This window comes from Lontra canadensis, unplaced genomic scaffold, assembly GCF_010015895.1.
Source record: "Lontra canadensis isolate GAN:19392208 unplaced genomic scaffold, GSC_riverotter_1.0 scaffold28, whole genome shotgun sequence".
Lineage (NCBI taxonomy): Eukaryota > Metazoa > Chordata > Mammalia > Carnivora > Mustelidae > Lontra > Lontra canadensis.
The window spans coordinates 826,080-840,201 of record NW_022631022.1 but is presented as its reverse complement, the minus strand read 5'-3'; the positions used below and the strand labels follow the sequence as shown (position 1 = coordinate 840,201).

Sequence of the window (14,122 nt, the reverse complement as noted above, 5' to 3'; positions counted from 1 at the left end):
CCCCCCCACCCCCACCCCACCCCCCGCAGGATGCTGGGCTGTGAGGGGCACCAGTGGGATATGTTCAAGGAGAATACAGGTGCCTCCACCAGAAGCCTTGACCACAAATGCTTCTTTGGGCACATATGCCCTGGGGAATGGGGCAATGGGGGAGATGGGATGGGGGGAGAAAGGGCAGAAAAGGGGGGCAGTGCAGAAAGTGGGGGAGGGAGTAGGGAAGGAGTGGAGGAGAGTTGGAGGAGGAAGAGGTGAAGTCAGATGGGAAAATAGATCCAGGTATATCCAAGCGCTGCGGGCTCCACCCAGGGAAACATGGGTGTCACAGGAGGGCTCCTGAGAGCCCGTCAGGTCAGCTGGCCTCAGTGTCACCAGAGCTCTGGAACAAGGCATTTCTCAGGAGGCCCGTGTGATGCCCCCAGCCATGGCAGACCCAGGCTGGGAGCCCTGAGGACCTGGGTGCAGGTCCCACCCCTGAACCTGCAGGGCTCTGGGGCATTCATAATAAGGGGGAGTGGGAGCCCAGCCCTTCCTCTCCTGCTTTCTATTCTGCTCTGTGAAGTGGGCATCCAGATGGGGCCAGGCCTGGGCCAGGCATATCACAGCATCTTGGCATTGACTCCTCCGCCCTCTTGGAGGCAGTGGGGATTATTGGCCTCCTTTATGAAAGAGCAGACAGAGGTAACACAGAGAGGTTAAGTGTTTTTCCCAAGTCACACATTGAGGCAGCAGCAAAAAAGGCACTGCATCTGGGGCTATGTGGCTCTAGTCTGGCTCTTGTTACCCTTCCCCTCACAGTCACCCAAGAGACACTGCAGTGGAGTCCGCACTGGGAGGAGTGTGGTGCTGAGCCATTATCAACGGGCCTGGGTCAGCCCATCCCAGGTGCCAGGCCAGGGGCTGTCCTTGGAGCAGAAAGAGAAACTGTTGTCCTGCTCACCAGATGTGGGCTAAGAAGTAACTCCCCCAGCCTCTTGTGCTGGGGAGGCTGAATCACACTGCCTGTCTCCCCACTGTGGGGGGGGGGGTTGGTCCCCTTTGGGGAGGGGCCGGAAGCCCAGCACGTCTTCCCCACGCCCCCTTCGGCATCTGGGACTCATGCAGGTTGCCCAGGAAGAGCAGACACCAGTCTGGAGTCCGGCTCAGAGGCCCTGGGGTCAGCACCTTCCATCACGATGCTGAGACTGTCTTCTGGGGAAGAGAGAGCCAGTGTGACACGGTGGAGACTAGTCCCTGAGGGAGAGGTGCTGGCTGTTCATGGGCTCTGAGGAGTCTGGGGCTGAGGAGTCCAAGTTGAGTTGTGCCCTGAAGGCTAACGGGCTGGGCAGGAAATAGGGGTGAAGACCTTCCAGGCCAGGGAAGCACCAGCAAAGAGCAGGAGATAGAATTTCTCTTTTTCTTTGACGGGAACTGTGGAATCTAGAATGTTCTACCTGGAAGGGACAGAGAAATTCTTAGCACTCCCCTATCAGATTGAATTTTTGCCAGGTCTCTGCTATATTTTTCATGCTGTATTTTTGTAATTGATTCATTATTTTTTAACTTAGCCTTATTAGCAGTGATATCTGTGAAATTATGGATTTGGCATGCACGTTATATTATTTCTAATGCAAATTAAAATAAACCTGTAACTACTAAAATTAAACACTTCATCTCTGCACCATGTAAGGGGATCGAGAGTGAGCACCTGGGACCCCAGCCTGGGCATCGCTGATGTAGTCCTGATTCGGAGTTGATGTCCTGAGCGAGCAAGGGAGGTCTTGCAGATAGCAGTGCCCATCGGGCTGTGATCCGTGTCCCACAGGACTTTGTCCTTAACAGTCCTGACAGACCTGGGCGGGGACCAGAGCAGACAGATTGGAGTGGGTGGCAGTGTGGGCTGAGGTGGGGAGGGAGGAAGGAGTGATGAGCAGGGAAAGCCCCCCCCCCCATCCCCACAGGGTGCACAGTGACCCAGGCAGAGGAGAAGATGGAGGTAGGGGACAACCCCCCACCCCCTAAGCCCGGGCCAGTGGGAAGAGGATTTGCCTGCAGGTGAGAGACACTCCCTGGAAATCTCCTTATGGGAGCTGAACTCCTTCTTTCAGTCACAAGAAAACTTCGAAGCTGGGCTCCTGGCTTTATTTAAATCAAATGCAAAGTTTTGTTTTCAGATTCCCAGAGTTGGTGTCCTGATTCTATGGTGGGGCTTCCTTTTGTTTTTCCCTCCCATGGAAATTTCCTGTAGGGAAATCATCCTTGCCTCATCTGTCCCAAGATGCGTTCGGAGGTAACAGGAGAGTTGGCAGGAAGGGGAAGGCATGGATCATGGCAAAGTTGGGCCAGCAGCATATCCATTTACAAAGGGCTCTTGAGGGGCACCTGAATGGCTCAGTTGGTTAAGCATCTGCCTTCAGCTCAGGTCATGATCCCAGGGTCCTGGGATCGAGCCCCACATTGGGCTGCCTGCTCAGAAAGACGCCTGCTTCTCCCTCTCCCTCTGCTCTTCTATCTGCTTGTGCTCACTTGTTCTCTCACTCTCTCTCTCTCAAATAAATAAATAATATTTAAGATTTTATTTATTTATTTGACAGACAGAGATCACAAGCAGGCAGAGAGGCAGGCAGAGAGAGGAGGAAGCAGACTTCCTGCTGAGCAGAGAGCCCAACGCGGGGCTCCATCCCAGGACCCTGAGATCATGACCTGAGCCGAAGGCAGAGGCTTAACCCACTGAGCCACCCAAGCGCCCCTAAATAAATAATATTTAAAACAAAAAACAAACAAATGAAAACAAAGGGCTTTTGAGCTCTAGCTGTGTGCCAGGTCCTGGCTGGGTACTGGCTGTGGCCTGTCACACTTGGAGGCACATCTACTGGGAGAACACCTACTCGGGTTCTGTTTGTGAAGGTGACCATTTGTAGGGCTTCTCTCTAGGAGAATCCATCCTTCAACGAAACTGGACTCCACCGTGGGCTGCCCACTCGCTCCTCCTGTTCCCCCCCCTCCGCCTTGTGCACATCTGTAATCTAGGCTGCATGGCACAGGATACACATGCAGTAGGGGACAACTGGTTGCTTGATTGGAATGGATGTTATTGATGGTGGGTAGAGAAGGGTTGGGCTCTCAGACTTTAATGTGTGTCTTTCTCTCTGGGTGTTTCCTGCAGGTGGGAGAAAAGCAGAATTAAAATCTAATTTCTGGACCCATCCCCCAGATATTGGGTTCAGTAGGTCTGGACTGGGACCCAGGGATCAGCATTTCTCACAAAGAATGTGTGAGGCTCAGATGAGCCTTAGACCACACACTGAAAAATCTTGCTCCGAAGAATATTCTGGCGTAGGAAAGAGTCTTAGATTTCCAGTTAGGAGGCCTGTGTTCAGGGCTCTACTTATTAGCTGTGTGGCCTTGGACAAGTCACTTAACTTCTCTGTGCCTGATGATGAAAATGATGATTTCTGAGGGTGCATTTGTGGATTAGAGGCTTTTGAGAGAACCAGAGAAGGGGATGATAATGGGTGGTCATTTGTCTCTTTGTACATAAAGGGGGACATTTCCCCCCATCCTCACCATAACGGGGGACGTCTCCCCCCATCCTCACCAACAGCAGTGTTCTTTGTCTTTGGGGCCACCAGCCTCCTCTATCTGTACCTCCCATACTGAATTGAGTACAACCTTTGAAAGGCAGGAGGCCGCCCATACGTGTTGTTGGGGGGATGGTCTGCTCTGTCACATGCCATGTCCCTAGGAAGTGAAAGGACCTTACATCATTTCTGGAAGGTGGGATGGGAGTGTGCACCAAAGGCAGGAATTCCTGTACGAGTGCCCGCATGCCAGTCTTTGCTCTTGTAGGACTTTAATAAGAGAGGAAGTTCTCCAGCACAGGGCCGGGCACACAGAGGGCCCCACATTCCTGGAAGCTTCTTCCCCTCTCTCCACTTTCTCCCCACCCCCAACCCGGTGTCCAGCCCAGGCCCTTCTGGAAGCAGTGATCTGCCTGACGCTTGTCTCTCCTGGTCCCTCACAGATGTCCTGGCGTCCACAATACCGCAGCTCCAAGTTCCGGAATGTCTACGGGAAGGTGGCCAACCGGGAGCACTGCTTCGATGGTATCCCCATCACCAAAAATGTGCACGATAACCACTTCTGTGCCGTCAACGCCCGCTTCCTGGCCATTGTCACCGAGAGCGCGGGAGGTGGCTCCTTCCTGGTCATCCCTCTGGAGCAGGTAGGACCCACAGCTCCCTAGCCCTGGCTGCTGTCCTGAGCAGGGAGAAGCCCTCTTTGGTCACTCTTGCCTCCATTTCTCTCTGTGCCCCCCTCCCTTTTACCGTCTCATCATGTGTCCGGTGGCTGTGCCCTCCCCCGGGTTTTCCCGAGATTTGCGAGAAGAAGAGCAGGCCAGGATCCAGGAGACCTGAGATCTGTTCCCAAAACTTCCCCAAAGATTGCACTTGAACAAGTCACTTCCCTTCGGATACATGGGGTTCCTGTTAACACTAGGGGTTGGAACATCTGATCTCCAGGCGATCTCCAAGACCAAGTCCTGCTCCACAATTTTGTGTCCTGGGTTGTCTTTTTTGGTGTGGAGCTGGAAGGGTTGAAGACCCAGCCGTAGGCACATGGGGCATCTGCAGAAATGACACTCTCATTAAAAAACATTGTGAGCTCTCTCCACTGAGAGGCTAGAAATAATTCACCTTCCCTCTCATCCCCACTTCCTAGATAAAGGTTTTCCCTCTTCTGTGGCTGCCTTTGTGAATATAGCAGATTAAATCTGCAAAGCCTAGATCATGAAATTTTGAAGCTCTGTGTTCAGGCAGTCCCTGGAGGCCCGTGGGAGGTCACGCGCCTCAGGGAAAGTGCTCGCTGTCAGTCTCGCTTGTTTATGGCTGAGCTCTCCCTTCCCGGCCTGACTCATATCCACTCCCACCCTCCGCCAAACCAAACCACTCAGGGGAGTAGGAGGTACAAGCGGAAGGAAGCCTTCGTTCTAGAAATCTACCGTCAGCTGCTGGTGGAGGATGGATTTTTCCAGTCTCTCCTGCCCACAGTGGGGGAACACAGATTTGGGAAAGCCTCAGGCCATAGCCTCCCTCCCACCAAAGGGGGCACAGCCGCAGTGACACTGAGAGGTGTGAGGACAGAACCCGATGGACAGAGAGGTCTGAGGAGCCATGGCCTCGGTGGCAGGGTTCCAGCTGGCTCTGCCACTTGCCAGCCATTGTGATCTCAGGCGAGTCACTTAACTTCTCTGCACCTGATCCTCTTATAATGGTAAAACAAGGATGCTGAATCGTCCTCCGTCTACATGCACCATGTTGGCATGGAGTAGGACGATAGACATGGAAGCTCCTTGTGAACCACGTGGGATGTTAAAGATGCTTGGGTATTTTCCTGGAAACATATATTAGCTCTGCTCATGGACTTTGCCTACAGATGCCCACAGCAGTTCTAACACATTTAGAAGGATTCTGAAATATACCTTGTCTCCCCTCTCAAACCAGATGGGCTCAGACACCTGTCTACCTTGGGGACTAACTAAGCTCCAGCCCACGTCAGGTCCCCAGCCAAGTGTGGCTTGGTCCTTACAGGGGTTCAAGACCAATGCGAGCACACACTCCGCTGTGTGGCTTTCCAAGGTCAATAGGCAGTTCCTCATGCTGTAACAATTAATTCCAAATGTGTTAAAGGTCTAGCCATTAAAAGAAAAGAGAAAGAAGAAAAAAGGAGAAAAGAAAAGAAAAAGAAAAGAAAAAGAAAAGTTGCATATATATTATAGGAAAAGAGAGGATTTTTTAAATCATGCAATGAGGAAAGTCTTTGTAAATAAGACAAGAATCCCAGAACCATAAAGGAAATGAGTAATAGATTACAACAAAATTTTTTTTTAAAGTAAAGTTACTATACTACTATACTATTACTATACTACTACTATACAACGTGTGTACCACTATACATGTAAGGCAACTTAAAAGCAAACCCCATAACTGATACAGACAAAAGATCCATGTTCAAATAGCTAAGTATTCCAGAAAATTCTATGAGCAAAAGAACCCTGTAAAAAACAGGTAAAGGTGGGGTGCCTGGGTGGCTCAGTGAGTTAAGCCTCTGCCTTTGGCTCAGGTCATGATCTCGGGGTCCTGGATAGAGCCCCGCATTGGGCTCTCTGCTCGGCAGGGAGCCAGCTTCCCCCTCTCTCTCTCTGCCTGCCTCTCTGCCTACTTGTCTCTGCCTACTCTCTCTCTGTCAAAAAAAAAAAAAACCACACACACAAAAAAAACAGGTAAAGGATATGAATAAACAGTTCACAGAAGATGAAAATAAGTCTTTTAGCCTACTAAAATAGGAAAAGATTTAAAAGGCTAATTATCTTTGGTATTGCTGAGTATGTGAGAGAACAGGTGTCCAAATACGTTCTTGGCGTATTTGAGGTATTTAAATTTGATGTATTTGATGTACATTTGATTTACATTGATGTATTTTATTTGATGTATTTACATCAAATTTATAGGTAACTTGGAAATAGCTATTAACATGTAAATGTACATGTCCACGGGCCTAGCAATTCCACTTCTAGGAATCTATCCAACAGAAACGTTCTCAAGGATACCCAAAATGTTAGTACCATTTTTCAGTACTCCATTTTTTTCCAATTTATTTTCTACAGAGATCAAATTTCTCTCTCAAGTTGCTTAAAAATTTCTAAACTCTTCTCTTCGGTTTCTATAATGGTACCAGAGAGTTTTATATTATCAGTAGCACTAGTCTAGAATGTGATCGGATTTTGTAAACACTTTAGGGACAGCAGGGAAAAAGGTATTTTTTACAGAGTGTGAGACTCTGCATAGAGATAAACACTGTATCCAAACACATACATATAAAGCCAAGGCACACAAAGCCTTTCAACTTTATTTGTTCATATATTGTGACACATTGTGTTGGATTTGATTGCTAAGGAACAGGTAGTAATGGCTCATTCTACCAATTGGTTACTGTCAGTTTCTCTGAATCCAGTAGGTTTTCACTTTACATAAGTGCATGGTGGTTTGTGCAGCCCTTTTATAATAAGGAGATTGGAAGCAACCTGCAGGTCTATCAATAAGGAAATGAGGAAAGCATTAGGGAACATCCAAATAAAGCGATACTAAGCAGTCATCAAAATTGGTGATGTACAATGGTTGTTCCCAAGTGCTCAGCTCAGAATCAAAAGTATTGAGGATGCCAAAGGGCTTTTACTTGGATAAGTTCTCTATCAATATTTGGCATATTCAAAATAAAAAAGAAGGAATTTCAAAAATATCTATTTGTTAATTCATTTAAAATAACATTAGAGGTACCTGGGTGGCTCAGTCAGTTGAGCCTCCCATTCCTGATCTTGGCTCAGGTCATGATCTTGGGATTGCGGGATCTGGCCCCACTTTGGACTTTGCACTTAGCATGGAACCTGTTTAAGATTCTCTCCCTCTCCCTGTGGCCCTCCCACTGCTCTCTGTGTCTCTCAAATAAATAAATAAATAATATCTTTTAAAAAAAATAATGAACCCATTTCATGTTCTCCCAAGAAACATTTTATGAAAAACAACTATTTTCCAAAACACAAAAGAATTAATGAGAAGAAAGGCATTGCTTTACCCTTTTGCAAGTCTCTTTAAGTTAGTCTAGCTTAATAGAAGATTTGCATGTTATATATGTGTATATTGGAAGATTTGCATGTTTACTTTTGCATTCGGCCTCTTTTAATACCAGGCACGTAGCCTCTGGAAACTCCACTCTATGCTCCTGAAAGAATGGCAGTGAAAAAGCAAATAATATCCTTGTATTATTAGAAAAATTGTTTCAACCCAACGGAATCCTTGAAAGTCTTAGGAATCCCCAGGGATCCCCAAACATACTTTGAGAACCACTGATACTGGGGAGTATTTCATGAAAGAAAATTTTATGACATACTGTTAAGTGAAACAAAAAGAAAAACATAATTAATCCCATCAGGAAATTTCTATCTGGGGCGCCTGGGTGGCTCAGTGGGTTACATATCAGACTCTTGGTTTCGGCTCAGGTCATGAGCTCTGGAGTCATGAGGTCGAGCCCTTTGCTAGGCTCCAAGCTCAGCTGGGAGTCGGCTTAAGATTGTTTTCCTCTGCCCCTCTCCTGTTCGTATGTGCTCGCTCTCTTTCTCTCTCTCTCTCTCTCTCTCTCTCAAATAAGTAAATCTTTAAAAAATAAAAAAAGGGAATTTCTATCTATCCATCTACCTATCCGGAAAAAACTTGTCGATATACACCTAAGGATAATAATGGTTATCTCTGAGTATTATTAGGATCAAGCAGGTTCTTTCATTTTCTTCTTTTTCTGTAGCTATAGCTTCTCAGTTTTTTTTAGGTGAACCCTGGAGGTTTCATTTTTCAGAAAAAAACAATAAAAGCAATTTGTTGACGTAAAGATGGAGTCCCTGAGGTTTGAGCGGCTGTAGGGAGGACCTCAGTTCAGCCCTCCATTACGTTTGTTGCAAATGTTTTCTGGAAGAGTTACACATGCTTAGGAGTTTGCTGGAGAAAAGACTAACAAGACAGTGAGGGCGAAGGCTGGCAGTGGGTGGGTGGGTGAGACAACTCCTTGTTGTAGGGAGTTCACTTAGTTTGGGTGTCTGAGGCCATGTGGAGCAAGGTTCCACACCCAGAGAGTGGCTCCTTAGGAATCAGAGCAAACGCCTGCCGTCCCCTGCTGCACCGACCACGGCTGTCAGTGTCCTGCCCACGGTGGCCACATTGAGTCTGCAGGCACAGCCCGGCTGGTCTGGGGACAGGGCTTACTAACCAGAACAGTAACACCAAATTCAGAACCCTCCCATTATCGGTCAGCCGTAGAGATGAGCTGTTCCACGTTGGCCAGTTTTCTAGGAAGAAGTTTCTCTTATTTTAGTGCCAGGTTCATTTCCCTCAGTTTGATAGAAATCTTTCTATAAACAACTTCCCATGTTTCTCATTACAAACACCAAAAAGATTTTGGCCCTTTCTTAGCAGATTCTAATCCCTGCTTTGAGCGCTGGTTATGAACTGTGGACTCCTGGGGACACACTTTGTCCCTACACTAAATGACTCTAGGCTGTTTTCCCTGAGCAACCGGAACCGTCTGCCGTGTTATTGTTCTTTTCCGAATGTTTTCCATCTGCTATCAGGTGTCCTGCCCGTTTCCCTTCCTGCTTCTCTGAGAGGTTCAGGCCAAATGATAATAGCACTACCCGAGACCCCCAGATCCCTGCCCCGAGACTGAGCCTTCTGAAGGGGGCTCCAGCTGCCTCTTTGCTCAGGTTCCCTCAAAGCCGGCTTTGCCTAAGATTTCAATATCTGTGATGGAAAACTTTCCTCCAGGCCAGAAGGCCCGTCCGCAGCGACTCCCAACAATGGCCGTGCTGATGCTTTCTTTGCACAGTGCTCGAATCCAAACAATAGCTGAGAGTCAGTCCTCTTGGGTGGCAGGGGGAGCCATCCGCATTTCACAGTTGGGGAAACTGAGGCTGGGGAGACAGACCTCCCCCGGGTCAGTGCGGGAGCCGGACCTGAGGCCAGCTTCCTGCTTTCTGAAGCCCACGGCTCTTTCTACCACCCCTGCCGCCGGTGAGCGGATCTGCTCTGGCTGGCGGGCCGGCCGGTCTCAAGACTTGCATTTGCCTTCCCTGGGGCTCTTGCTCCGGCTGCTGCGGGGAAGGCCCAAGCCTGTTGTTCCCCTAGTTAACATTCAGCTGCCAGCTCTCTCCTCTCTGGAGTGGAATGTTAAGCTGCAGATGGGGGAGCAATCATCACCCTGATTGCCTGGCACAGCTGGAGGAGCCTTATGAATATTCCAGAGACCAGGCATGGTGCCCAGAGGCCTGATTAACCACTTGGGCCTCCCCAGGTGCACCGCCCCTTTCCTGCCGCACGCACTCTGCCCGGGCTGCCTGCCGCCTCCAGATCCGGGCTGCGGGAAGGCCAGAGTCTGGAAGCAGGGTCTTGCCCGCCAAAGCTTTAGGCAGCTACCCGGTAGCCCCACTGGCACCTGGAGGAAGAGGGATGAGACCTGGCATGGACATCAGGAAGCTGGCTTGTCCCTGCGACCCAGCGGTTCTCAGTCCTGGCTGCGCGCTAGAATCAGTGGGACAGATTTTGAAGTCTAATGTACGTGCTGCTTTTGAATCTCACCTCCAGTCCCATGATGAAGATGTAGAGTTGTTCTCCGCATTTTACAGATGAAGAAACAGAGGCTCGGAGGAGTCAAGGGACTCCTTCAAGATTGCACAGCATACACGTGGCAGAATTTGAACCCAGGGCTCTCCCAGCAGCGGGCCTGCCCACAGAGCATTAGGCAGAGGCATGTCTGGAGATATGCCTTGTATTGTCACTACGGTTGTTTGAATGTCTCCAAGGACTTCCTTGGATGTAACTTCCACAGTACTTTATGATCTCCTCTGATATGCTAACACCATTCATCCATCCCTGCTGAAAGCCAGGAGAGTGGGTATTTCCTAAAGCCTGCGGGAAGCTTCCGCTCTGAAGGCCTGAAGCAGCAATTCCAGTCGGCAGGAAGAGATGGGAGAGGTGTTTTGGAGCAGGAAACCAGACAAGATGGCATCCTTCCTTCAGTCAGCGGGCATGGACTAAGAACCCAGCCCCAGGCACTTCTACCCGCTTGTGCAAGCCCTATGGCCTCCCTCTCCCCCTCCCATTGCCCACTGAGTCTCCGTGACCTGGTGGCAAAACATTTTCCCCTTGGACTTGGGTCTGAGATGCTGCATTCTCCTCCCCCAACCCAATCAGGGCGGCCTCTCTTGCTTTTTGGCTTGTCTTCAGTGTTCAAGGTTGGGAGACCTAACCGGAGTTGGGCAGGTTCTCCCTGTTCTCCCCAGCCCTGCAAGGGTGGGTGGTAGAGTGGAATGGGAGCAAAACTCCACAAGACATCTCGGTGAAGACAGCAGAGCCCTGGAGCAGGAGAGCATCACAGGACGGGTCTAAGAGATCAGACTCTAGACGCCAACAGACCTTGCTTGAATCTCTGCCTTGCCACTAAGTTGCTGTGTGACCTTAGGTGAGTCACCTAAGGTAAACCTTCCTGTGCCTTAGTTTTCCCTTCTGCAAAATGATGGGGTTGGGCCACATGCTGTCTCCGGTTCAGTTTATCTCTCGTGGTTTCTTCCCCCTCTCACACCGTTTTGTTCAAATATGTCCTCACCAGCATGCTGCTAGGCACTGCACAGAATACAAGAATGGCTCCTTCTCATCCCTCAAGGCTCACCTCAGACAAGGCCAGCTCCCCAAAGCTTCCCCTATCCCAGTACCCATCCAGAGGCAGTCTGTGACTGTCGCTATTAGGCTACTCCTTAAAGATTTCATTGTGTCCTAAGTGGTTAGTGTATCCATCCATCCAACCATCCATCCATCCACCCACCCAACCATTCAACAGATGTTTATCGAGCACCTACTATGTCGCAGTCCCAGTTCCAAGACCAGGAATACAACAATAAACAAGACCAAGTGCAAACAAGACCAAAACCTCAGGAGTTTGCAGTTCAGGGAGTTGCTTTGATTGGCCTGAGAGCCCTGAGGGTGGGGAACATGTCTGACTTACACCTGCACACAGTAGGTGCTCAGCAAGGGGGGGTGGGCATTGGGCTGACCCGATGCCAGCTCCCGAGGTTCCCATGCCCCATCTCCCCAGCTGCAGTTTTCTCTTTGCTGGTCCTGGGATCCCCTCTCCTGCAGGCCCCAGGGACAGTGCGGTGCCCTGTGGGGGGCTTCCCAGCCTCAAGCTGGGTGGAGGGGAGGCTGTACCCTCCCCCTAGAGCCCTCAGAACATTATTGCCTGCCCAGCTGCTCTTATTCTGGAATCGACCCCAGAAGTTGGCAGGCCAGTTAGCTCCATGACTCACTGTACATTTGAGGCCTGATAATAAAAGAAGGACCAGAAATGAGTGCCCAGCTCAGCGCCGAAGACTGTAATAAGACCAGACTTTCTGCTCTGCCGAAGCCTTTACTTCCATTCCAGATTTCTGGAACACTCCCTCTCCATCGCTCCCTGCCTCAGCCCTGAGCTCCTCAAGCCTGCTGGCTCCATGGAAAAGCCCCAAATCTCCATCCCTGCTCCCCTCTGCAGGCAGGTCTCCCCCCTCTCTGGGGGGAATTCGGAGTCTTTTCCACATCCATTTTTCAGATCTTTCCTCAATCGTTCTTTGTTCTTCAAGCTGCCTTCCGCTTGGTGCAATTTGCATCTCAAAGCCTGTGACAGCCGGAATGTACAGTAAGTGACTTTGGGAAAAGGGGGGAGAACTGTGCTCTGAGGGAGAAGTCACAACTTCGTTCCATTTGTCTGAGGGCCGAGATTGACAGCCTTGCTTTGTGTTTTTCCCTTTTTTGGAAGAATGGGTGCTTATTTTTGAGAAAAGTGAAGGCGCGCTCTTCAGCAGACATGGAAGTGTCGCTCCCTTATTTTAGTTCATGGTTATGGGATGGAATCCTCTGGATTTGAGGTACAGGCGGCCAGGGAGGCAGCTGAACTGGTAGATATCCTGAGAGGTCAAAGAATCCATCCCTCTGGGTCAGGGCTTCTGCGGAGATGTCTCCCCAGCTCCATTCCTAGCACAGCCTGTGAGGCTGTGAACTTGGGCCTTGGGCCCAACCTCCCCCTGCCACCACCCCCACCCAGGCACTAGCCAGATCAGCCGGCCAGATTGCGGGATCTGCTCTCTGCTTTCCTTCTCAGGCCTGGAGCCTCCCGCGTCTTTAGAAATCATGACTCCATCCCTTGGCTGTGACCCCTGGGTGTGCACCCTCTCTGTGCCTTGCTTTCTCCATTTGCGAAATCATAATCATTCTCATGGCTTCTGGAGCCGCGATGGTTAAACAGGACTCAGCACATAGCTGAGCACACGGTGTATGTCCAGGAAGTAGGAGCTTGGTGGGGACAAGGGGTTTTGCAACCTCCCTCCTCTTCCATGGTCTGTCTGTGGGCTCCCCAGCCTGCATCTAACAAGGAGGAGGCTTGTCTGGCTGGCTGGCTACAGTCTCTGAGCACTGTAGATAGGAAGGCACTCACAGCCCTGCCATTTGTGCCCCAAAGGGTCTGGGGTTGGCAATGCAGGGGCCCGCTGATGGGACGGATGGGAATGCCTGCGGGAGGGGGAACTTGGGGAGGATTCTGGGCACACTTTGGTGACCGATCAGTCGTGAACTTTGTAGCCTGCTGTTTACCGAGAATCCACCTGTCTGCGAGAGTTAAATGAGATAAGGCGTGGAAAGGTACAGCCGGGGCTCAGTAAACTGAGTAAACGGCTCTAATCCCCTTCTAGCTAACTTAGAGTTCTATCAGAACAGCTATGTTCCACTTCACATCACGGGGAGAAGAGGCACTGGGAATGGGGATGGGCATCGGGATTGGGACAGGGGCTCTCTGGAGTCCAGCCAGCTCGGATCCGAGCTCAGGACCGCTGGGCAGGTGAGAGTTTGAGATTCTGTGCTCTGAGCCTGCCTGAGGCCTCAGAATCCCCATAACCCTTGCCCCCCCCACCCCTGCCCACCTCCCCAGTGCCCCAGTTCCAGCCTCACTTTGAAAGGATGCCAGAGTCGGACCAGCCTCCAGTGATCACATGTTCTCGGCACCGAGCTGTACCCATGAGAAATCCTGGCCGCGAAGAGAAGCAACTTACTGAGGCTGCAGGGGGGCCCCAGACGCCCTCGGCGCCCTTTCCCAGGGGTCCTTGTCCAATATCAGACCTACCAAGGAGGTGGGGACAGTTGCTTCCCTTCACCAAGGGAATTTGACTTTGGTTAAGGTGAGGGTGAGATTTAAGGAGACCAAACCTTGAGACCCAAAGGGAAGTTTGGCTAATAGGAGAATTTCAGCCTCTGAGATCAGTTCACCCAGGGCAGCCATCCCCACACCCTGGAGAGAAACTTGCCTGTTCTCTGAGGTCTGGGGCGATGAGACTGCAGCATCTGGAGTCCCTCCATGGGCTCCTGACACTTCAGGGAGCAGAAGTGATACAGGGTACAGGAGGGACAGGGTTGGGAGTGTAACTAAGGTGGCCTAGCTGGAAACAGGGCATCTCCCTGAGGGCCAATGGGTTCCTGAGGCCTTGGGCAAGACCCTTCCTAACTGGCCCTTCCCATGGCAACTT

The 14,122-nt window shown here is 50.4% G+C and overlaps 1 protein-coding gene across 2 annotated transcripts in view; it reads left to right on the top strand.

The window, feature by feature from the left end:
* CORO2B (coronin 2B) overlaps positions 1-14,122 on the top strand; it is a 128,181-nt gene that overhangs the window by 62,565 nt on the left and 51,494 nt on the right. For both annotated transcript variants that reach the window (XM_032864604.1, XM_032864603.1), the window contains exon 2: positions 4,001-4,201. In XM_032864604.1, coding sequence (XP_032720495.1) covers positions 4,001-4,201 — 201 coding nt within the window. The remainder of the gene's footprint in view (positions 1-4,000; positions 4,202-14,122) is intronic.